The sequence below is a fragment of the Gasterosteus aculeatus genome, chromosome 10 (genome assembly GCF_964276395.1).
Source record: "Gasterosteus aculeatus chromosome 10, fGasAcu3.hap1.1, whole genome shotgun sequence".
NCBI lineage: Eukaryota > Metazoa > Chordata > Actinopteri > Perciformes > Gasterosteidae > Gasterosteus > Gasterosteus aculeatus.
In genome coordinates this window covers 17,954,907-17,980,185 of record NC_135697.1, presented here as the reverse complement: position 1 = coordinate 17,980,185, position 25,279 = coordinate 17,954,907, and the positions used below count along the sequence as shown (strand labels likewise).

Here is a 25,279-nt window from a genome sequence, read left to right as displayed (position 1 = left end):
TGGAACGTATAACATATAGAACGTATGGAACATATGGAACGTATAACATATAGAACGTATGGAACATATGGAACGTATAGAACGCATGGAACGTATAACATATAGAACGTATAGAACGCATGGAACGTATGGAACATATGGAACGTATAGAGCGCATGGAACGTATAACATATAGAACGTATGGAACATATGGAACGTATAGAACGCATGGAACGTATAACATATAGAACGTATGGAACATATGGAAGGTATAGAACGCATGGAACATATGGAACATATGGAACGTATGGAACGTATGGAACATATGGAACTTATAACATATGGAACATATGGAACGTATAGAGCGCATGGAACGTATAACATATAGAACGTATGGAACGTATAGAACGCATGGAACGTATAACATATAGAACGTATGGAACGTATAGAACGCATGGAACATATGGAACGTATGGAACATATGGAACGTATAGAGCGCATGGAACGTATAACATATAGAACGTATGGAACATATGGAACGTATAGAGCGCATGGAACGTATAACATATAGAACGTATGGAACGTATAGAACGCATGGAACGTATAACATATAGAACGTATGGAACGTATAGAACGCATGGAACGTATAACATATAGAACGTATGGAACGTATAGAACGCATGGAACGTATGGAACATATGGAACGTATGGAACATATGGAACGTATAGAGCGCATGGAACGTATAACATATAGAACGTATGGAACATGTGGAACGTATAGAGCGCATGGAACGTATAACATATAGAACGTATGGAACGTATAGAACGCATGGAACGTATAACATATAGAACGTATGGAACATATGGAACGTATGGAACGAGGTTCTTTTCCATTCACCACGGCGGTGATGCACTAACGACGACGTTTGCGACAAAGTCTTTAGCTGATTAATGGCAACCAAATGTTGGTGGAAAAGTTTCCCAGTGGATCATTAATCCGATTAATTAAAGAAAACATCAACAACACGTCCTTTAGATCCCAAAAACAAAACTACACACAACGAGCATTGAATTGAAACACATGATTGTTCCAAAGAGGGATATAATCTTTCTTCTTCTGTTGGCCTCAAAGTTCATGTCAAAATGTCTCTGTGGAATCCAAAGTCCAACGTCTGGAATAAGACATAAATACAGATGTATTGGAGAAATGTGTGTTACTTTGTTGGAAATAAATAAAGATAACATACAGAGTTACTGGTGCAATGTAACCAAGTACATTTACTCAGGATGAGAAACATTTTACTCTGCTATATTTGTATAGCAGCTTTATACTTTATATGTGTATATAATGGATAATCGAACACATAAAACTAAGTGTCTAACGCTGGATTCAAAAATATACAGTACAAATATACATTCCAATAGTAAAGTAACGTTAAAGTACTTTATAAGTACCTAATTTGTGTATTCTACCTGAGTAAATGTACTTCAGCATGACTCCTGTGCTCGTTGACAACCTGCTGCAGTGTAGTCTGCCTAGCAACCGGCAGCGCGTTTTCTGATTGGATGATTTCTGCGTAATAATGTAGGCGGCGCTGCGCGCGCACCCGTCTCTCCGTTACGAACCACACTGCCACAGGCGTGTTGCGTTCACGGACGCTTGGGAATCTGAATCATCTCTTTTTTATATATTCACTAGCATGTGACACAGGAAAAGACTGATACTCCTCAGTTTTAGAGAGTATAACCAGTTGATACTTGGTGTTACACAGTAGATCAACAATTTAAACTCTCTCCTGGCGGGATTAATAACATGACTATCTATCTATCAAATAAACTGTCTACAAATCAAAAGTAGTTAAAACAACAGTCAGAGATATGAGACGCTATTATTACTCTGCTTCATGACGAGTGAATCAGATGTGACAATAACGTGACACCTGTAATGTCTTGAAGACATATTTCAGAGTTCATTCACCTTGAAAACAGGTTATTTAATTCTTCCCATAAACTCCTCCCTGAAGTCAACCGCACTTAGTGAAGAGTCTCTGACGTCAAAGAGCCACTGCTCATGTTCCAGCCCTTTCCTCCTCCCCGCAGCTCGTTGCCAATACAGATAGAGAGTGGAAGCCCAGATGTTCATGGTATTTAAACATCAGCACGTATTTTATCTCAGTATTGCAGCAGGCAATAATAGGTAATAGACAAGGTAATACCAAATCCTTGAGTACAAACAACCAGTTCATTGATTGTACATCACATTTTATATTGTTAATCAAAATGAATTAGCGGGTAGAGATTAATGTTGAAGTTATATTTCAAGCATAAAAACATTGATACCAACCAATTGATTATTCTAGTAATTCACTAATGGCTCAAACAAGAGAGTCCATCATGTCTTATATAAATAGGACCCCAGTGTTATATAGATAAATAAATAAACTGGGATTTATTTATTTCGCAGTATTCATAGTTCTATTCCCGCAGTTTTAGTTATTTCTTTGAAGATTGAATATGATTGAATATGCTCGTTTTTTACATGTAATTACTGTAAATAAAATCCCATCTAGTGGTATTATTCACACCACAACGCAAGCAGCTTTTTAAAGTGTAATTACATTTGGAAAGATAAGAGTCGCAGTTACTGAAAGGCGGAGTCTCGTCTGTGAACGAGCCGCACCTGAACGCACCACGAACACAACACGCAGACGAGCAGCAACGCGGAAGAGACGTCGCGTCGCGCGCTCACACCGAGTGAAAAAACGGTTAAACCGTCGCGTTATTCTCCGGCCGTGTTTGAGAGGATGTCCCCGGTGGACAGTGTGGTGGAAGACTTTGCACAGACAATCGTTAAGTAAGAAACAAAGGCTCTGAGTCAAGTATGTCTTTTCTCCGTTTATTTCCTTGCAAGGGAAAAAGGGTCACAACAGCTACGTGGTCAGTAGACTGTCAAGAACCTCCTTTTCTTCCCAACACATCGAGGCAGTTCTTATACCTAAACTTATATAAGTTTAGATATCGGTGGCGTCAACAGAAACCTTTGACCATCTTGTTGAGTCTCTACAGCCAGGGTGCTGGGAACATCTTATCCATGTAAGACACGTCAGTTCTTTGACCGTGTCCTCGCTCTCCCAACATGCTAAAACAAAGGTGGTCATAGACATAACAAACACTTTGTTCAGTCTCTACAGCTATGACGCTGGAAACATCTCATCCAAGTGGGAGACATCAGTTCTTATGTCAGGGCCTTTGTGATCGAACCACTTGCAACTAATAAACTGGTTATACAAATGAAGCATTTAAAAGGGTCACATATCATTTTCCCATTACAACAGCAGGAAGTCTCCGCTCGCCGTGCTGGTCCTTCTGCAGGTGACGGCGGTGGTCTTCGGCGGTGAGTTGAGAGACGTTTGACTCGTCCGCGTGAGTCGGGCGGAAAGCGAAAGTAAAAGAGGCGAAGAAGAGAAGACGCGGTTTTCTGTTTTAATTCTTAAGAACTAAAGTTCGAGTCTTTATTCTTGTTGATCCGAATCTCTTCCGTCGAGTTCGCTGCTTCTGAACAAACAACAGGACTCACGAAGCTCTTCTTTCCGCCGTTTATAGTCCGTGTCTGAAAATGGCGTCGAAGTTCAATTCCGGAAGTTCTTGTGTTTCCAAATAATAATAATAACAATATTAAACCATTAATATATCCGAACCGTAGCGATTATTTTCACGATATGTTGATCTTTTCAAGAGTTCTTATTGGTTATCAGCTTTGTTTAAAAGTATGAGGAAAAAGTGAAAACATAACTTTAAAAAAAGTGAATTGCTGATATTATATATTAAATTTATTCATCATATGTATTATATGTGTATACATATAAGAACTGATTAATCATTTCTTAATATATATTTTTTGTAATCAGAAAAAGTTGGGGGGAAAAAACGTAATTCCTAGAAAGAGTCATTTGTCGCAATAAAATATGTATAATCTCTCAAAGTGACTCAAAATAATTAACACTTAACAATAACTCCACCAGTAGATTGTTTACAAGTAATTATTTGGCAAACCATTTCAGAAGTAAACAAGAAATATAACAACATTACACTGTTTATTTGGTCAGATAATTTAATATTTCTTTTGTAAATAGTGTGTTTTTTTACTTCTACTGTCACATCTTTGCCTGTAATTAGTTCCCTTTGCTGGATTAATAAAGCAAATATCGACCTATAAACATCCAAAGGAGTTAAAACAACAGTCTTTAGAGTTTTATCGCAGGTTCCTCCTTCCTTGAAAAACCGGTTATTTAAATGTTTGGCTCCATCCCATAAACTCGTCTCTGAAGGGAACCGGTTAGTGAAGAAGTTTGTGTACCAGATAAAAACACAGATGATCATTGCACACACGTATGCATTTCACCCCACAGGAAGTGGTTTAGTAAGCATGTTGCGCGTCGGTGTAACGCGCTGCAGAGAAACCGATCAGTAGAACCGCAGCACGTCATTTGTGTACCACACAACTACACAACCGGTACATCGTCTTCAAGGTCAAAAGAATCCCAAGATTCAACAGTAATTAGTATTTGCAGTCGTGTTGATCATCATTAATAGTGAAGTAATGTCTCTCCTCCCCCGTAGGTAAACACTCCCTCACCTACACCTACACGGCCTTCGCTCACAAGCCCGTCGGCCTGCCGGGCATCCACGAGTTCACCGCCATGGGGCACCTGGACACCCACATGATCGACTACTTCGACAGCGACCAGCAGCTGAAGGTCCCCAAGCAGCCCTGGATGGAGGAGCGTCTAGACAAAGACTACTGGGTCAAGGGCACGCAGTCCCGCCAGAGCAAGCAGCAGTGGTTCAAGGTCAACATCGGCATCCTCATGAACCGCCTGAAGCAGAATAAGAGTAAGAGGGACATCGCTGACTTCAACTGCTGCTGCTGTTTGTTACACGTACGTCAGGTTTTTCTTCATGGTTTCCTTGTTTGCTCCGCCCCTTCTCTCCCTCCCTCCCCCTCACCTCCCCTCCAGCCTCTGGCCAACACGTTCTGCAGTGGCAGCACGGCTGTGAGGGCGAGATGCAGCTTGACGGCACGTTGAAGTTCTCCACCGGCGTCGACATGTACAGCTACGACGGGAATGACTTCCTGTCCTTTGATAACAGCAACAGCGCGTGGGTCGCCGGGGCCCCGGCGGCGCAGCAGACCAAGAGGACGTGGGACGGCGTCGACGTGCTGAAGGAGTACACCAAGGTCTACCTGGAGAAGGAGTGCATGGAGTGGATGGGAAAGTTCCTGACGTATCAGGAGAGGGTGTTGGAAAACGCCAGTATGTAAAGACCATATATATAAATATATATTTATATATGTACGTAAAAATGTATGGAATCACTTCTGATTTATGGTTCAGTAGTGTTGATCACGTGAATTGTATATGCTCAGGTTCCACTGATTTATTTCATATGGGTTAAATGCCTGTTTCCTCTCCATCACCTCCCGGCTCCTCCTCCTCCTCACAGAGAAACCAGAAGTTTACCTGTTCGCCTCGAAGGCCAAAAAGGAGGCAAACGTCATCTTGACCTGCATGGCCACCGGCTTCTACCCAAAAGACATCCAGCTGTGGATCAAAAGGGATGGCCGTGTCCTGAGGAGAGAGGACGGAGTCATGTCCTCTGGCTCGCGGCCCAACGGAGACGAGACCTTCCAGAGGAGAGACTGGGTGGAGATCCTGAAGACTGACCAGTCTCAGTTCACCTGTGAGGTGATCCACGAGGCGACCGGGATGAACATCGAGAAGGAATGGGGTCAGTCTTCTTCTTCTTCTTCTTCTTCTTCTTCTTCTTCTTCTTCCGTCTCATGCTAACAGAATACAAAATGCAGGAAGGGAACCTTTTGAATGAAGGATTAAAATGACAGAAATGTTGTTGTTGTTGTTGTTTACCCGAAGGAACAACGTGTTGAATGTTTCCTTTGTTTTAGATGGTAAACTCCCTGAAAACGGACCAATCATTGGAGTGGTTGTGGGTGTCCTTGGGCTCCTTGTCCTCGCTGTGGTTGCTGGAGTGCTGATTTTCTTGCACAGGAGAGGTTTGTACAATATAAAACTACTACTTAAGTGAAATGTACTTTTCCTATTTTGTGTTTTAATATCCAAGTTGAAGCTTCACAATGACATTAATTATCATGTAATAATAATAGTATTTGATATATTTGAGACTCTTCCAGAAAGGTGCAGTGTCTTTATTTTGTTTTATTACTTACGGACGTCTTGAGGTGCTGCTGACTTCACTGTGTTCATATGTTGTGTTTGTTTACAGGATATATCCGTCAACTTACCTCCAAGAAAAAGGGTAAATACTTTAATGCTCTTTGAGGAATCGATGTGATGTTGGTGTGAGGCTCCTTCTGCTGGAGACGTGTTTTAGACGCCTAAAAGAACCAGAGTCTTTAAGAAGTTTTAAGATGTATTTTTTAAATAGTTCTTGATGTCAGTCAGATGAAGACAAACATGATTTATATTTTTATATTTATATTTGGTTTATATTAAGTGTCGATTATCTGATTCTGTCTGAAACTTTATGAAAAACAAAATCGACTTTCTTATTTCCACTAATAATATTAAGACATCCGACAGCATAATTTCACAAAATAATCTTTTTTTTTAAGTTAAGTTTAAAAAAACAAAAAAAAACAGTTGTAATAAAGCTGTAATGTCTTTTTCTAAATGACTGTATATTAATGATCTTCTTCTGCTTCACACGCTCAAATGACCCTATGAAACCCATTGTATGCAGTAAGTATCTTAATGTCAGGTGCTGTAACCATGGAAACCATTAGTTGACCCCCTCCCACTTATTTATATGAATTCAAGCTTCAGGTTAATCAACCGATGAATATTGAGCTTCCATCTTTTATGTCTCGCTGTACGAACTAAAACATTTATTCCGTGCAGCCTCCAGCTCGGGCAGCTCCGGCTCTGCCTCCACCACCAGCTCCATCAGCTCCACCAGCTCCACCAGCTCCTCCAACACCTAGTCCTCCTGATGTTTCCTTACACATCAAAGAAGGAATCCTCACCCAGTCGAGCTCATAGCAGCTCATAGTTAATGAATCTGAATATGGAAGTGAAGTGTGGCCGGTGCGTCTCGGCTGTTATTCTCACAGCGTGTTTGATCCCACAGTGGATCTTTGTGTACTCGGGGTGGGTTTTTTTCTTCTTTCCCGCTAAAGACGATACTATAAAAACGTGGAGACTGAATCCAACCAATTGCAGAGTCCCCTTCTAGGTTTAATGTATTTGTCTTCAAGCACTTTAAAGGTAACTAACATCACGCAGGAAACAAAAAGAATGAAAAGGCATCCAATTTAATAAAGATAAAAAGGTAGAAAAGAAGGTGCAAAAGATATAAAACAAGAAAAAAAGGTTTACGCTCAATTTTTATATCAATCAATCGATGCCTTTGTTTAATGCAGGGATTCCCAAAGTGTGGTGCGCGCCACTGTGTGTGGCCCCCCAGGGGTGCGCGAGCTGCGACCAGGGGGTGCGCGAGAGGAAAAATATAATGGCGGTCAGTTTTTTTAAGTGGGATTTTTCCATTGACATATATAAAAGGATTTTTCCATACAATAAAAAAGCATGAAAGTAAGTAAACATTTCCTTTGTGACAAAGGGACGTTGGCTGTCCCGCGGAAAAGTGCTGACAAGGCTCTTTGAACTCTGGCACGAATTTTTTGAGGAGAATCCGTTTCATTTGGCCTCCAGTATGCATTACAAAGATTTTCTGAAAAGGCTCGGCTATCTTCTCAGCTCTGAATGAACTCAATCTAAGTCTGCAGGGAGTCAGTGTAACTGTTCAACACACAAGACAGGGTTGAGGCCATGATAAAGAAGCTACGGTTCTGGGCAAGTTGTGTGAGTGGGAACACACACCTGTGTTTCCCTACGCTTCACGAGTTCTTGGGGGAAAATGACGTGCACCTGGGTGTAATGTAAAAACAGCATGTAAAAACACCTCAACCAACTCGCCGAGCAGCTACGGAAACACTTTCCACCTACTGTATGGACACATCTGGCGCTTGGATTCGCAATCCATTTGAAGTTTCCCTGCCCGTCCCACAGCTGTCATTTCAGAGCAGGAGCAGCTAACTGCGACTCTCTCTCTCTGTCTGTCTGTCTGTCTGTGTCTCTCTCTCTCTCTCTCTCTGCAGGCTGAGCGACTTTTGCGCTAGACTTGAAAAGTTCCAGATGGATCCTCTTTTATCGTCTTTTAATTTATTTTATGTTTGAGCCGCTCTTTGTTACTTAATTATGTTGTGGATCGTGTGTAGGCTAATTTTTGTCGCACTTGAAAAGTTTTCGTTTTAATTTATTTTATCTATTTCGGAGCCTATTCTTTTTAATGTTGTGGATCGTTTGTAATTCATTGCAGTTTAATTCAGCCTGTGTTGATGTTGTTATTGTCATGCGTGTTGTGGTTATTTGCGCATGTTTAAACATGAGTCTCTGTATGACGATAAAACAAAGTTTTGTTGCGTTTTTTTTAAAGTGTGAATTGGGGGTGCGCCAACCCGGTTGGGACATGGAAGGGGGTGCGCAGGAAAAAAAGTTTGGGAACCGCTGGTTTAATGTAATCCATTAGTTGCAAATCAAATGATACGTCACCAAAAATGTTCAGTCTCTGCTCCTTCATTCAGTTTTCCTTCGTACTTTGGCTTGAATCAATCAATTTGGTGTTAAACTGTATGTTTGTTGCTGGGATGGTGTAATCTGTCTGAAACAAATACACTGATTTCATTTGCGTAGTTTTAAATTCAACTGAAATAAACAAGAAACAATAATCATAAACTATTTTATGAAGATATGTTTATTCATTTATTGCTCTGCTGTAAATACATCCTCTTTGTTTTAATGAGAATTACGGTAAAAATAGGAGAAATATACCAATGTGAGGACTTTAATTGTAATTTTAAGCAACCTAAATTGTTTCACTTGATGATTTTTTCAATGTATTTTTTAGAAATCTTGAATAAATTAGAATCAAAGAATTCATTGTGAACTAAAATATTAGAATATAAGAACCATATTTTGGTCTTTAAGTGTGCTGAAAGGTTATATGAGTCAAACTCATGAATATCCTAATTTTAATTTCCAATGTCAATAGGATCTTTTTATATTATTAATACAGATATATTGTACTTGATTATAATGCAACTTTTCTTTTGAGTGATATTGCTACATTCTCTGCTTATGAAATAAATAAATGCCTTTGAAGCCGTCAAACAAATGTATTGCCTCATTGTGATAAAATAATTACTGCATTTGACCTTTGACCTTCAAGCTTTATTGGCACTGTGCCAATAAAGCTTGCACTCTTCACCACAATGTGCTCATCCTTTAACTCCTCAGAGCTTATCTTTTTACCTTTTTACATCCGCTTTTAATGCTGTATTTGTATATGATGTCTTTGTTTCATGTTCATTTTAACCATGTAAAGCGTCTTTGAGTATTTTGAAAAGCGCTATATAAATAAAATGTGTTATTATGAAATGAACAGAAAAGACCTCTTACGCGCGTTACGTCATGACGTCACTAGGTGGCGCCAGTACGCCGCTCTTTGAAGAAGCCGCATCAGTTGGTCCGGTGGTCCGCTCACGGAGAGACCGTTTGGGCTGTTTGTTGTTCCAGCTTCCGCCTCGAGCAACCGGGGAACAAACCCGCGGGGTCTTCCACGTGTTCACCGACGTTTTTACGGTGTCTTTACCGGTTTGTTGTTGTTTGTTTTTAACTTAATTCACCGGTAAGCTAGAAAACGGTCTGCTAGCTTGTGTGAGATTCGCGTTACCATGGTGACGTTCCGCACCGGAAGCCGCGGGGACCCGGATGTGAGCATCGGGCCGCACCGGAAGAATCCCAAACCGGGAACCCGGCGCCGGGACGCCCGGGAGGAGACCCCGGGACTGTCCCACCCGAGTCAGGTATCCGAAGGGTTTCTGGAGTTCAGAGGCGTCACCGCGTCACGTGACGTCATCATTCATCATCATTCAATTTGACGTTAAATCTGAAACTTTAGTGGGATTATTACTAAAGAATATAAAAAGCTGTTTTTTTTCATAACTGTGATTATCATTATTAATATAATCATTATCTAACATGTGTACATATATTTTATATATTTATACATATATATGTATTTACATTTGATTTATTTATTTGTCTCAAAAGGAACCATTCAATTAAAGGCCGAATTATCATTTGTCAAACTTTCAAATATCAGTATTGGTATCAGCCAAAATGGTAAACAACGAACCTGCAGATTCACTCTGCAACTTTAATTTAGTTAGTTTGATTAGTATATTTAGTTCCATTTAATTGACATATATATATAATATATATGTGTGTGTGTGTGCTTTTTAATTCTAAAGATACAAATGTGATTATAATAAAAAAGTAAAATAATTGAACTTTCTCAAGAACTATTAAGGTTATAAACCACATGTAAAAAGCGGACTACAATCCGCCTTACACTGAATAAAACAAACAGCATTTGCTCACCTTTCAGAATAAAGTGCTCGTGTTTGCTGATCTGAATCTGACTTCTGAAAAGCTCAACGTGTTTTTTCAGGGAACTAACGCTGAGGAAGAGGAACGTGACCCCGATGGTTCAGGGAGGAAGGTCGAGGATGACGGGCGAGCGGTGGCGGCCTCCATCAGGTGGACGCCTTCATGAGCGAATGACTACGATCGGTTCTCCGTTTTAGAGCCGTCGGCGGCTCCCTCGGATGTTTAGCCTCCGTCTTAATGTGTCACGACAGTCGATTTAATCACATTATGTGACATTGAACCTTGTGTTGTGTTTTTAGGAAGTCTCAGAGGCGTCAGAACGCTGCCGGTAAGAATCCTAATAAGGACATTGAACACACCTCGCAAAGCGTCGCCATGGAAACGCTGAAGCTGAATGCTTCTCTGTGTGAGTCTCCCAGGTGGAGGAGGGAGGAGTGGTCTGAGGAGAAGCTCCCGGCCGGTGAATCCCGTCAGCAGATATCAGACCTCCGGCCGCTCAGTCAGCTCCAGGTGAGTCAATCAGAGAAAGTCGCTCTGCTCCAGCAGCGACCAAAGGAATGAACACCATCTGCTTGTTTTTGTTGCTGTTGTAAAGAGGAAACGAGGAGGACTGAAACTCTACTGACACCAGATCAGCTTCTTCAATGAGCTCTGACAAGTGGAGCCTGTTTGGTGGCTGATCTGTTTTCGATTAGTTTGGTCTGAGCCGTTTGGTCCAGAGTTCTCTCCTCCACGGGGACGTGATGACCACAGCGGTGTGTGCCGACCTTTGTAGCTCAGAGAAAGGTGTGATTTTCAGAGAAAGAACAACTTGGATGTTTTCTGAGATAAATGCGGTGAATCAAAGAGAGAAATACGCAAATCAGTGAGTTTTCTTTTGAATGGACTCAATGCACCGCTTCATCTCGTCTCTTTACGGTAAAAGGTTAATGATCATATGATGAAGTGTATTTTCTTTTTATCACTCTGCTCCGTTGGCTCCCTAACAGTCCACTTTGATTTGAAGCGTGACTGTTGGATTCTTCTCTGCAGAGCGGACGCGTCGGTCCTGAAGAAGCGGCTCGTTAACGACGTCGACTCGGTGAGCGGAGATCATTCGTACCCGACCAGTCTGATGCTTTTGTATTTACGAGAGGAGCTTGGATCTGTTTGTGTCCCTGAGCAGGTCGTCCTTCATGCTAACGAGTCTTTTCCAAACCGTCCAGGTTCTAGATAGTTTTATTTTTTCAGGTGCGTACAGTGTCTTTTCATTCCACTGTTGAGCTGCTTTCGGGGGTTTGTGTGTCTTGTGTTGTTGTGTGTTGTTGTAGCAGAACCGCCCACACGGCTAACTAGATGTTTGTGACTCGAATGTGGAGACGGGACATCGGGACCAAACGTCTCTCAGGCGGGTCCAGATTTGTGAGATTTAGTGACATCTGGTGGAGAGTTTTCAGACTGCATTCAACCAAGTTTATTTAACACCTTAAAAACTAATAAACAAATCAATAATAAAATAAAATAATGTAGTTAAAATAAATAAATCAGCAAAGCGACATCAGCCTGTAAAAATACGTTTTGAAGAAGTGATTTAAAGGTTTATTATTATTGGAGCTGAGGTTAAAATGAAATAATAACCATCTATTAACACACATACATTTCTTTAAACTGAACGCCGGTGTGTGCGGATTGTGTCGTGTTTCTCACAGTGTGTTTGTGTGTGATTCAAACTGCAGAAGAGCTACTCTGAAGTGAGGAAGAGGAGGAGAACAGAGGAGCCTCCTCAGGTGGACATCAGCAGCTTCGAGAAGGGTTCGTACCGACGATGGTTGGAGACCAGCGAGGGCTGAAGGGGAACATCTCTTACTCATCTGTTGTCCCCAGGTGGACTCGTGGACGAGGACAGGAAGCAGGAAGCGGCAGCAGAGGACAACAGCTGCGGTACAGCTGATCTCAGATCAGTTCCACGCTTACAATCACCCAGAGGCATAAATCCTGCTTTGTGTTGCGCTGCGTTTGTTCCCGCTCAGAGGAAACCGCATTTGATGTTTTCGTGTTGACCCCCTCCTCCATCTTTATAAGTCACACGTGTCCTTCAGAGGTCCCGAGAGCAACGTTCAAGGTCGGCGGCGCCGGACCGAGCCCGGCCCGCGAGGCAGCCTTCAGGTCAGTCAAAGAGGGAGAACTGAGAGAAAAGCTGACGCAACGTTGTCATTGACCTCGATGAGAGAAGATAAGAGTGTTTCTGTCCCGTTGGGCCTCTTTGATCGTGGCTTTTATTTGATGGAAAAGTTATTGATCAGGTCTCCATCTAAAGCATTGAGTTCAGAGTTTAATGCCCCCGAGGAACCCTTGTCTCCTTGTTTCCTCTCCTTGCTCCTCCAGACTCACAGACAGCGAGACGTCGGACAAAGACAGCGACGATGACAAAGACAGCGACTCCGAGGAAGACTCGGAGGATGAAGAGCGCAGCGTGGGGAAGGTCTCTGGAAGGTCAGTAGGTAGATGATGATGTATCTCCATCATCTTCTGAGTCCATCGGATCGAGGAGAGAAGTTGATACGCTCTCTTGTCTGTACGCAGAATATGAAGCTACAGCTTGTTAGCTTAGCTTAGCTTAGCTTAGACAGGAACTGCTGACCTGCTTCCGTCCAGTTATGGGAAATATTTGCTGCTTGAAGTCTCCTAAAAAAGCCTCGCTGAATATTGTGTTGTTTGCTTTTCAGCATGCGACAGATTTCTGTGTCTGTTGTGGTGGTTTTTATTCATTCCTTTCAAAGTGTGATCAATCTTCATCCAGCCGCCGGCCGCTCGGCCTCCTCGGCGAGGACCTTCTGGAGACTCGCCGAGACGAGAAGATGAACGGAGGAGCCGAGCTGGCAGACATCGATCCCGCCGCCATCCACCAATCGGTTCGTTCTCCCTGTTCCATTGTTTGAGAAGAGAGTCTGCTCATCTCACTGCCTCCCCTCTCTCCTCGCTTCCTTCCCCCTCTCTCCTTCCCCTCTCTCCTCGCTTCCTTCCCCCTCTCTCCTCGCTTCCTTCCCCCTCTCTCCTCCCCTCTCTCCTCGCTTCCTTCCCCCTCTCTCCTCGCTTCCTTCCCCCTCTCTCCTCCCCTCTCTCCTCGCTTCCTTCCCCCTCTCTCCTCCCCTCTCTCCTCGCTTCCTTCCCCCTCTCTCCTCGCTTCCTTCCCCCTCTCTCCTCCCCTCTCTCCTCACTTCCTTCCCCCTCTCTCCTTCCCCCTCTCCTCGCTTCCTTCCCCCTCTCTCCTTCCCCCTCTCCTTCCCCCTCTCCTCGCTTCCTTCCCCCTCTCCTTCCCTCTCTCCTCCCCTCTCTCCTCGCTTCCTTCCCCCTCTCCTTCCCCCTCTCCTTCCCTCTCTCCCTCTCTCCTCAGGTGGGCTTTGACAGCATCGGGGGTCTGGCAGGTCACATCTTGGCCCTGAAAGAGATGGTTGTGTTCCCGCTGCTTTACCCAGAAGTCTTTGACAACTTCAAGATCCAGCCTCCCAGGTGACGCACAGACACACACACACACACACACACACACACACACACACACACACACACACACACACACACACACACACACACACACACACACACACACACACATACAGACACACACACACACACACACACACACATGGTGTTGGGCGTTCAGTCATTTTTAATTGCCCCTCCCTCCAGAGGTTGCCTGTTTTACGGGCCCCCCGGGACGGGGAAGACGCTGGTGGCCCGGGCGCTGGCCAGCGAGTGTAGCCACGGCAACAGGAAGGTGTCCTTCTTCATGAGGAAGGGCGCCGACTGCCTCTGCAAGTGGGTGGGCGAGTCGGAGCGGCAGCTGCAGCTGCTGTTTGAGCAGGTGACTCCACGTCCCACCCCCACCTGCCGAGGACCCCCCCCTGCTTAGTTTGACCACGTGTCCTACTCGTCCTCAGGCCCATCAGATGCGTCCCTCCATCATCTTCTTCGACGAGATGGACGGGCTGGCTCCGGTCCGGTCCAGCAGACAGGACCAGATTCACAGGTCGGAGCAGAGCGCTTGTTTTCATGTCATTATCGTCTCATCTTTGGCGTTCGGCAGTATTTCTGTGCGCCTCGTCGCGTGGTTGGATTTAACAAAGTGACCCAACCTGTGGGTGCAACACAAAGTCATCGCCATGGTTACAGATGGCGTCGATCCGCTGAACCAGCTGTCCATTTTTCTTTGGTCCCTCAGCTCCATCGTGTCCACGCTTCTGGCTCTGATGGACGGGTTGGACAGTCGGGGCGAGGTCGTCGTGATCGGAGCGACCAACCGCCTGGACGCCATCGACCCGGCGCTGCGACGGCCCGGGCGCTTCGACAGGGAGTTCCTGTTTGGCCTGCCCGACCGGGAGGTGTGACATCACACACTCAGAACCCTCCCTGGTGCCCGTGTGCTTCTGGATGAATGACGTCCTTGAGCTGATGTTCTCTCACAGATCCTTCGGATCATCTGACTCCTTCTGTCATTAAAACCCTCGAAATCCTCTGGACACTTATTCTGCTAGATTGTTCCAAAGCTCTCTCTGTGACTCTGTGACCCAGCCTGGGCCTGAAGATCCACACGAGGCAGTGGAGGCCCGGCCCGTCGGACGACTTCCTGGAACAACTGGCCGAGAGATGTGTCGGTGGGACGGACTTGACTCCCACCAGCGTGTGACGGAGTGTTTACAAGCAATGATGCACACAAAAAGAAGGACATACAGAACGTATAGAGCGCATGGAACGTATAACATATAGAACGTATGCAACATATGGAACGTATAGAGCGCATGGAACGTATAACATATAGAACGTATGGAACATATGGAACGTATAGAGCGCATGGAACGTATAACATATAGAACGTATTGAGCGCATGGAACGTATAACATATAGAACGTATGCAACATATGGAACGTATAGAGCGCATGGAACGTATAACATATAGAACGTATGGAACATATGGAACGTATAGAGCGCATGGAACGTATAACATATAGAACGTATAGAGCGCATGGAACGTATAACATATAGAACGTATGGAACATATGGAACGTATAGAGCGCATGGAACGTATAACATATAGAACGTATGGAACATATGGAACGTATAACATATTAAACGTATGGAACATATGGAACGTATAGAACGCATGGAACGTATAACATATAGAACGTATGGAACATATGGAACGTATAGAGCGCATGGAACGTATAACATATAGAACGTATGGAACATATGGAACGTATAGAGCGCATGGAACGTATAACATATAGAACGTATGGAACGTATAGAACGCATGGAACGTATAACATATAGAACGTATGGAACATATGGAACGTATAGAACGCATGGAACGTATAACATATAGAACGTATAGAACGCATGGAACATATAGAACGTATGGAACATATGAAACGTATAGAGCGCATGGAACGTATAACATATAGAACGTATGGAACATATGGAACGTATAACATATTGAACGTATGGAACATATGGAACGTATAGAGCGCATGGAACGTATAACATATAGAACGTATGGAACATATGGAACGTATAGAGCGCATGGAACGTATAACATATAGAACGTATAGAACGCATGGAACGTATAACATATAGAACGTATGGAACGTATAGAACGCATGGAACGTATGGAACATATGGAACGTATGGAACATATGGAACGTATAGAGCGCATGGAACGTATAACATATAGAACGTATGGAACGTATAGATCGCATGGAACGTATAACATATAGAACGTATGGAACATATGGAACGTATAACATATTGAACGTATGGAACATATGGAACGTATAGAACGCATGGAACGTATAACATATAGAACATATGGAACGTATAGAACGCATGGAACGTATAACATATGGAACGTATAGAACGCATGGAACGTATGGAACATATGGAACGTATGGAACATATGGAACGTATAGAGCGCATGGAACGTATAACATATAGAACGTATGGAACATATGGAACGTATAGAGCGCATGGAACGTATAACATATAGAACTTATGGAACGTATAGAACGCATGGAACGTATAACATATAGAACGTATGGAACGTATAGAACGCATGGAACGTATGGAACATATGGAACGTATGGAACATATGGAACGTATAGAGCGCATGGAACGTATAACATATAGAACGTATGGAACATATGGAACGTATAGAGCGCATGGAACGTATAACATATAGAACGTATGGAACGTATAGAACGCATGGAACGTATAACATATAGAACGTATGGAACATATGGAACGTATGGAACGAGGTTCTTTTCCATTCACCACGGCGGTGATGCACTAACGACGACGTTTGCGACAAAGTCTTTAGCTGATTAATGGCAACCAAATGTTGAAAAGTTTCCCAGTGGATCACAAATCCGATTAATTAAAGAAAACATCAACAACACGTCCTTTAGATCCCAAAAACAAAACTACACACAACGAGCATTGAATTGAAACACATGATTGTTCCAAAGAGGGATATCATCTTTCTTCTTCTGTTTGCCTCAAAGTTCATGTCAAAATGTCTCTGTGGAATCCAAAGTCCAACGTCTGGAATAAGACATAAATACAGATGTATTGGAGAAATGTGTGTTACTTTGTTGGAAATAAATAAAGATAACATACAGAGTTACTGGTGCAATGTAACCAAGTACATTTACTCAGGATGAGAAACATTTTACTCTGCTATATTTGTATAGCAGCTTTATACTTTATATGTGTATATAATGGATAATCGAACACATAAAACTAAGTGTCTAACGCTGGATTCAAAAATATACAGTACAAATATACATTACAATAGTAAAGTAACGTTAAAGTACTTTATAAGTACCTAATTTGTGTATTCTACCTGAGTAAATGTACTTCAGTATGACTCCTGTGCTCGTTGACAACCTGCTGAAGTGTGGTCTGCCTAGCAACCGGCAGCGCGTTTTCTGATTGGATGATTTCTGCGTAATAATGTAGGCGGCGCTGCGCGCGCACCCGTCTCTCCGTTACGAAACACACTGCCACAGGCGTGTTGCGTTCACGGACGCTTGGGAATCTGAAGCATCTCTTTTTTATATATTCACTAGCACGTGACACAGGAAAAGACTGATACTCCTCAGTTTTAGAGAGTATAACCAGTTGATACTTGGTGTTACACAGTAGATCAACAATTTAAACTCTCTCCTGGCGGGATTAATAACATGACTATCTATCTATCAAATAAACTGTCTACAAATCAAAAGTAGTTAAAACAACAGTCAGAGATATGAGACGCTATTATTACTCTGCTTCATGACGAGTGAATCAGATGTGACAATAACGTGACACCTGTAATGTCTTGAAGACATATTTCAGAGTTCATTCACCTTGAAAACAGGTTATTTAATTCTTCCCATAAACTCCTCCCTGAAGTCAACCGCACTTAGTGAAGAGTCTCTGACGTCAAAGAGCCACTGCTCATGTTCCAGCCCTTTCCTCCTCCCCGCAGCTCGTTGCCAATACAGATAGAGAGTGGAAGCCCAGATGTTCATGGTATTTAAACATCAGCACGTATTTTATCTCAGTATTGCAGCAGGCAATAATAGGTAATAGACAAGGTAATACCAAATCCTTGAGTACAAACAATCAGTTCATTGATTGTACATCACATTTTATATTGTTAATCAAAATGAATTGGCGGGTAGAGATTAATGTTGAAGTTATATTTCAAGCATAAAAACATTGATACCAACCAATTGATTATTCTAGTAATTCACTAATGGCTCAAACAAGAGAGTCCATCATGTTTTATATAAATAAGACCCCAGTGTTATATAGATAAATAAATAAACTGGGATTTATTTATTTCGCAGTATTCATAGTTCTATTCCCGCAGTTTTAGTTATTTCTTTGAAGATTGAATATGATTGAATATGCTCGTTTTTTACATGTAATTACTGTAAATAGTATTATTCACACCACAACGCAAGTAGCTTTTTGAAGTGTAATTTCATTTGGAAAGATAAGAGTCGCAGTTACTGAAAGGCGGAGTCTCGTCTGTCGTGCATCGTGAACGAGCCGCACCTGAACGCACCACGAACACAACACGCAGACGAGCAGCAACGCGGAAGAGACGTCGCGTCGCGCGCTCACACCGAGTGAAAACACGGTTAAACCGTCGCGTTATTCTCCGGCCGTGTTTGAGAGGATGTCCCCGGTGGACAGCGGGATGGAAGACTTTGCACAGACAATCGTTAAGTAAGAAACAAAGGCTCTGAGTCAAGTATGTCTTTTCTCCGTTTATTTCCTTGCAAGGGAAAAAGGGTCACAACAGCTACGTGGTCAGTAGACTGTCAAGAACCTCCTTTTCTTCCCAACACATCGAGGCAGTTCTTATACCTAAACTTATATAAGTTTAGATATCGGTGGCGTCAACAGAAACCTTTGACCATCTTGTTGAGTCTCTACAGCTATGACGCTGGAAACATCTAATCCAAGTGGGAGACATCAGTTCTTATGTCAGGGCCTTTGTGATCGAACCACTTGCAACTAATAAACTGGTTATACAAATGAAGCATTTAAAAGGGTCACATATCATTTTCCCATTACAACAGCAGGAAGTCTCCGCTCGCCGTGCTGGTCCTTCTGCAGGTGACGGCGGTGGTCTTCGGCGGTGAGTTGAGAGACGTTTGACTCGTCCGCGTGAGTCGGGCGGAAAGCGAAAGTAAAAGAGGCGAAGAAGAGAAGACGCGGTTTTCTGTTTTAATTCTTAAGAACTAAAGTTCGAGTCTTTATTCTTGTTGATCCGAATCTCTTCCGTCGAGTTCGCTGCTTCTGAACAAACAACAGGACTCACGAAGCTCTTCTTTCCGCCGTTTATAGTCCGTGTCTGAAAATGGCGTCGAAGTTCAATTCCGGAAGTTCTTGTGTTTCCAAATAATGATAATAATAATAACAATATTGAACCAATAAAAAACCTAACTTAAAAAAAGTGAATTGCTGATATTGTATATTACATTTATTCATCATATGTATTATATGTGTATACATATAAGAACTGATTAATCATTTCTTAATATATATTTTTTATAATCAGAAAATTTTGGGGGGAAAAAACGTAATTCCTAGAAAGAGTCATTTGTCGCAATAAAATATGTATAATCTCTCAAAGTAACACAAAATAATTAACACGTAACAATAACTGCACCAGTAGATTGTTTACAAGTAATTATTTGGCAAACCATTTCAGAAGTAAACAAGAAATATAACAACATTACACTGTTTATTTGGTCAGATAATTTAATATTTCTTTTGTAAATAGTGTGTTTTTTTACTTCTACTGTCACATCTTTGCGTGTAATTAGTTCCCTTTGCTGGATTAATAAAGCAAATATCGATCTATAAACATCCAAAGGAGTTAAAACAACAGTCTTTAGAGTTTTATCGCAGGTTCCTCCTTCCTTGAAAAACCGGTTATTTAAATGTTTGGCTCCATCCCATGAACTCGTCTCTGAAGGGAACCGGTTAGTGAAGAAGTTTGTGCACCAGCGAAAAACACAGATGATCATTGCACACACGTATGCATTTCACCCCACAGGAAGTGGTTTAGTAAGCATGTTGCGCGTCGGTGTAACGCGCTGCAGAGAAACCGATCAGTAGAACCGCAGCACGTCATTTGTGTACCACACAACTACACAACCGGTACATCGTCTTCAAGGTCAAAAGAATCCCAAGATTCAACAGTAATTAGTATTTGCAGTCGTGTTGATCATCATTAATAGTGAAGTAATGTCTCTCCTCCCCCGTAGGTAAACACTCCCTCACCTACACCTACACGGCCTTCGCTCACAAGCCCGTCGGCCTGCCGGGCTTCCACGAGTTCACCGCCATGGGGCACCTGGACACCCACATGATCGATTACTTCGACAGCGACCAGCAGCTGAAGGTCCCCAAGCAGCCCTGGATGAAGGCGCGTCTAGACAAAGACTACTGGGTCAAGGGCACGCAGTCCCGCCAGAGCAAGCAGCAGTGGTTCAAGGTCAACATCGGCATCCTCATGGACCGCCTGAAGCAGAATAAGAGTAAGAGGGACATCGCTGACTTCAACTGCTGCTGCTGTTTGTTACACGTACGTCAGGTTTTTCTTCATGGTTTCCTTGTTTGCTCCGCCCCTTCTCTCCCTCCCTCCCTCCCCCTCACCTCCCCTCCAGCCTCTGGCCAACACGTTCTGCAGTTGCAGCACGGCTGTGAGGGCGAGACGCAGCCTGGCGGCACGTTGAAGTTCTCCACCGGCGTCGACATGTACAGCTACGACGGGAATGACTTCCTGTCCTTTGATAACAGCAACAGCGCGTGGGTCGCCGGGGCCCCGGCGGCGCAGCAGACCAAGAGGACGTGGGACGGCGTCGACAAGCTGAAGGAGTACACCAAGGTCTACCTGGAGAAGGAATGCATGGAGTGGATGGGAAAGTTCCTGACGTATCAGGGGAGGGTGTTGGAAAACGCCAGTATGTAAAGACCATATATATAAATATATATTTATATATGTACGTAAAAATGTATGGAATCACTTCTGATTTATGGTTCAGTAGTGTTGATCACATGTGAATTGTATATGCTCAGGTTCCACTGATTTATTTCATATGGGTCAAATGCCTGTTTCCTCTCCATCACCTCCCGGCTCCTCCTCCTCACAGAGAAACCAGAAGTTTACCTGTTCGCCTCGAAGGCCAAAGTGGAGGCACACGTCATCTTGACCTGCATGGCCACCGACTTCTACCCAAAAGACATCGAGCTGTGGATCAAAAGGGATGGCCGTGTCCTGAGGAGAGAGGACGGAGTCATGTCCTCTGGCTCGCGGCCCAACGGAGACGAGACCTTCCAGAGGAGAGACTGGGTGGAGATCCTGAAGACTGACCAGTCTCAGTACACCTGTGAGGTGATCCACGAGGCGACCCAGGTGAACATCACGAAGGAATGGGGTAAGTCTTCTTCTTCTTCTCCTTCTCCTTCTCCTTCTGTCTCAGGAAGGGAACCTTTTGAATGAAGGATTGAAATGTTGTTGTTGTTGTTTACCCAAAGGAACAACGTGTTGAATGTTTCCTTTGTTTTAGATGGTAAACTCCCTGAAAGCGGATCACCCATTGGAGTGGTTGTGGGTGTCCTTGGGCTCCTTGTCCTTGTCCTCGCTGTGGTTGCTGGAGTGCTGATTTTCTTGCACAGGAGAGGTTTGTACAATATAAAACTACTACTTAAGTGAAATGTACTTTTCCTATTTTGTGTTTTAATATCCAAGTTGCAGCTTCACAATGACATTAATTATCATGTAATATAATAGTATTTGATATATTTGAGACTCTTCCAGAAAGGTGCAGTGTCTTTATTTTGTTTTATTACTTACGGACGTCTTGAGGTGCTGCTGACTTCACTGTGTTCATATGTTGTGTTTGTTTACAGGACGTATCTGTCAACTTACCTGCAAGAAAAAGGGTAAATACTTTAATGCTCTTTGAGGAATCGATGTGATGTTGGTGTGAGGCTCCTTCTGCTGGAGACGTGTTTTAGACGCCTAAAAGAACCAGAGTTTTAAGATGTTTTAAGATGTATTTTTTAAATAGTTCCGCTCTTTATCTCGATGTCAGTCAGATGTGGAGAAACATAATTTATATTTTTATATTTATATTTGGTTTATATTAAGTGTCGATTATCTGATTCTGTCTGAAACTTTATGAAAAACAAAATCGACTTTCTTATTTCCACTAATAATATTAAGACATCCGACAGCATAATTTCACAAAATAATCTTTTTTTTTTAAGTTAAGTTTAAAATTTTTTTAAAAAACAGTTGCAATAAAGCTGTAATGCTTTTTTCTAAATGACTGTATATTAATGCTCTTCTTCTTCTGCTTCACAGGCTCAAATGACCCTATGAAACCCACTGTATACAGTAAGTATCTTAATGTCAGGTGCTGTAACCATGGAAACCATTAGTTGACCCCCTCCCACTTATTTATATGAATCCAAGCTTCAGGTTAATCAACCGATGAATATTGAGCTTCCATCTTTTATGTCTCGCTGTACGAACTAAAACATTTATTCCGTGCAGCCTCCAGCTCGGGCAGCTCCGGCTCTGCCTCCACCACCAGCTCCATCAGCTCCACCAGCTCCACCAGCTCCTCCAACACCTAGTCCTCCTGATGTTTCCTTACACATCAAAGAAGGAATCCTCACCCAGTCGAGCTCATAGCAGCTCATAGTTAATGAATCTGAATATGGAAGTGAAGTGTGGCCGGTGCGTCTCGGCTGTTATTCTCACAGCGTGTTTGATCCCACAGTGGATCTTTGTGTACTCGGGTGGGTTTTTTTCTTCTTTCCCGCTAAAGACGATACTATAAAAACGTGGAGACTGAATCCAACCAATTGCAGAGTCCCCTTCTAGGTTTAATGGATTTGTCTTCAAGCACTTTAAAGGTAACTAACATCACGCAGGAAACAAAAAGAATGAAAAGGCATCCAATTTAATAAAGATAAAAAGGTAGAAAAGAAGGTGCAAAAGATATAAAACAAGAAAAAAAGGTTTACGCTCAATTTTTATATCAATCAATCGATGCCTTTGTTTAATGCAGGGATTCCCAAAGTGTGGTGCGTGCCACTGTGTGTGGCCCCCCAGGGGTGCGCGAGCTGCGACCAGGGGGTGCGCGAGAGGAAAAATATAATGGCGGTCAGTTTTTTTAAGTGGGATTTTTCCATTGACATATATAAAAGGATTTTTCCATACAATAAAAAAGCATGAAAGTAAGTAAACATTTCCTTTATGATCTCTGTGTGCTGCTGCACACAGAGGTGCGTTGGCTGTCCCGCGGCAAAGTGCTGACAAGGCTCTTTGAACTCTGGCACGAATTTTTTGAGGAGAATCCGTTTCATTTGGCCTCCAGTATGCATTACAAAGATTTTCTGAAAAGGCTCGGCTATCTTCTCAGCTCTGAATGAACTCAATCTAAGTCTGCAGGGAGTCAGTGTAACTGTTCAACACACAAGACAGGGTTGAGGCCATGATAAAGAAGCTACGGTTCTGGGCAAGTTGTGTGAGTGGGAACACACACCTGTGTTTCCCTACGCTTCACGAGTTCTTGGGGGAAAATGACGTGCACCTGGGTGTAATGTAAAAACAGCATGTAAAAACACCTCAACCAACTCGCCGAGCAGCTACGGAAACACTTTCCACCTACTGTATGGACACATCTGGCGCTTGGATTCGCAATCCATTTGAAGTTTCCCTGCCCGTCCCACAGCTGTCATTTCAGAGCAGGAGCAGCTAACTGCGACTCTCTCTCTCTGTCTGTCTGTCTGTCTGTGTCTCTCTCTCTCTCTCTCTCTGCAGGCTGAGCGACTTTTGCGCTAGACTTGAAAAGTTCCAGATGGATCCTCTTTTATCGTCTTTTAATTTATTTTATGTTTGAGCCGCTCTTTGTTACTTAATTATGTTGTGGATCGTGTGTAGGCTAATTTTTGTCGCACTTGAAAAGTTTTCGTTTTTATTTATTTTATCTATTTCGGAGCCTATTCTTTTTAATGTTGTGGATCGTTTGTAATTCATTGCAGTTTAATTCAGCCTGTGTTGATGTTGTTATTGTCATGCGTGTTGTGGTTATTTGCGCATGTTTAAACATGAGTCTCGATATGACGATAAAACAAAGTTTTGTTGCGTTTTCTTTAAAGTGTGAATTGGGGGTGCGCCAACCCCGTTGGGACATGGAAGGGGGTGCGCAGGAAAAAAAGTTTGGGAACCGCTGGTTTAATGTAATCCATTAGTTGCAAATCAAATGATACGTCACCAAAAATGTTCAGTCTCTGCTCCTTCATTCAGTTTTCCTTCGTACTTTGGCTTGAATCAATCAATTTGGTGTTAAACTGTATGTTTGTTGCTGGGATGGTGTAATCTGTCTGAAACAAATACACTGATTTCATTTGCGTAGTTTTAAATTCAACTGAAATAAACAAGAAACAATAATCATAAACTATTTTATGAAGATATGTTTATTCATTTATTGCTCTGTTGTAAATACATCCTCTTTGTTTTAATGAGAATTACGGTAAAAATAGGAGAAATATACCAATGTGAGGACTTTAATTGTAATTTTAAGCAACCTAAATTGTTTCACTTGATGATTTTTTTCAATGTATTTAAAAAAAATCTTGACTAAATTAGAATCAAGGAATTCATTGTGAACTAAAATATTAGAATATAAGAACCATATTTTGGTCTTTAAGTGTGCTGAAAGGTTATATGAGTCAAACTCATAAATATCCTAATTTTAATTTCCAATGTCAATAGGATCTTTTTATATTATTAATACAGATATATTGTATGTTTTATTTTCAATTAACCTTCTTGATTATAATGCACCTTTTCTTTTGAGTGATATTGCTACATTCTCTGCTTATGAAATAAATAAATGCCTTTGAAGCCGTCAAACAAATGTATTGCCTCATTGTGATAAAATAATTACTGCATTTGACCTTTGACCTTCAAGACCTTCAAGCTTTATTGGCACTGTGCCAATAAAGCTTGCACCCTTCACCACAATGTGCTCATCCTTTAACTCCTCAGAGCTTATCTTTTTACCTTTTTACATCCGCTTTTAATGCTGTATTTGTATATGATGTCTTTGTTTCATGTTCATTTTAACCATGTAAAGCGTCTTTGAGTATTTTGAAAAGCGCTATATAAATAAAATGTGTTATTATGAAATGAACAGAAAAGA

At 42.4% G+C, this 25,279-nt stretch overlaps 3 protein-coding genes across 8 annotated transcripts; all 3 read left to right on the top strand.

Moving 5' to 3' along the window:
* Window positions 1-2,674: 2,674 nt before the first annotated feature.
* On the top strand, window positions 2,675-9,249 carry LOC144383486 (H-2 class I histocompatibility antigen, L-D alpha chain-like). 5 transcript variants are annotated; one of them, XM_078081020.1, is made up of 8 exons: window positions 2,675-2,833; window positions 3,315-3,373; window positions 4,600-4,872; window positions 4,998-5,294; window positions 5,485-5,769; window positions 5,945-6,052; window positions 6,283-6,316; window positions 6,727-6,876. In XM_078081020.1, the coding sequence occupies exons 1-8, from the start codon at window positions 2,784-2,786 to the stop codon at window positions 6,800-6,802; spliced, it is 1,182 nt and encodes a 393-aa protein (XP_077937146.1). In that variant the 5' UTR covers window positions 2,675-2,783; the 3' UTR covers window positions 6,803-6,876. The 5 variants fall into 5 exon arrangements, with proteins under 5 accessions (XP_077937146.1, XP_077937147.1, XP_077937148.1 ...); XM_078081021.1 differs by lacking the exon at window positions 6,727-6,876 and adding an exon at window positions 8,174-9,249 and having other exon boundaries at window positions 2,676-2,833; window positions 6,283-6,315; XM_078081022.1 differs by lacking the exon at window positions 6,727-6,876 and adding an exon at window positions 8,174-9,249 and having other exon boundaries at window positions 2,677-2,833; window positions 3,318-3,373; window positions 6,283-6,315.
* Window positions 9,250-9,558: 309 nt separating this feature from the next.
* LOC144383488 (uncharacterized) lies at window positions 9,559-12,963 on the top strand. Its single transcript, XM_078081026.1, has 8 exons — window positions 9,559-9,940; window positions 10,588-10,676; window positions 10,826-10,854; window positions 10,946-11,036; window positions 11,559-11,607; window positions 12,242-12,317; window positions 12,390-12,671; window positions 12,891-12,963. Exons 1-7 carry the CDS (start codon window positions 9,809-9,811, stop codon window positions 12,563-12,565), a joined length of 642 nt encoding a protein of 213 aa, XP_077937152.1. The 5' UTR covers window positions 9,559-9,808; the 3' UTR covers window positions 12,566-12,671; window positions 12,891-12,963.
* A 5,633-nt stretch (window positions 12,964-18,596) lies between these two features.
* Window positions 18,597-23,013, top strand: LOC144383485 (RLA class I histocompatibility antigen, alpha chain 11/11-like). 2 transcript variants are annotated; one of them, XM_078081018.1, is made up of 9 exons: window positions 18,597-18,773; window positions 19,130-19,188; window positions 20,324-20,596; window positions 20,726-21,022; window positions 21,212-21,496; window positions 21,629-21,742; window positions 21,972-22,004; window positions 22,429-22,461; window positions 22,621-23,013. In XM_078081018.1, the coding sequence occupies exons 1-9, from the start codon at window positions 18,724-18,726 to the stop codon at window positions 22,701-22,703; spliced, it is 1,227 nt and encodes a 408-aa protein (XP_077937144.1). In that variant the 5' UTR covers window positions 18,597-18,723; the 3' UTR covers window positions 22,704-23,013. The 2 variants fall into 2 exon arrangements, with proteins under 2 accessions (XP_077937144.1, XP_077937145.1); XM_078081019.1 differs by having other exon boundaries at window positions 18,619-18,798.
* The last annotated feature ends 2,266 nt before the right edge of the window (window positions 23,014-25,279 follow it).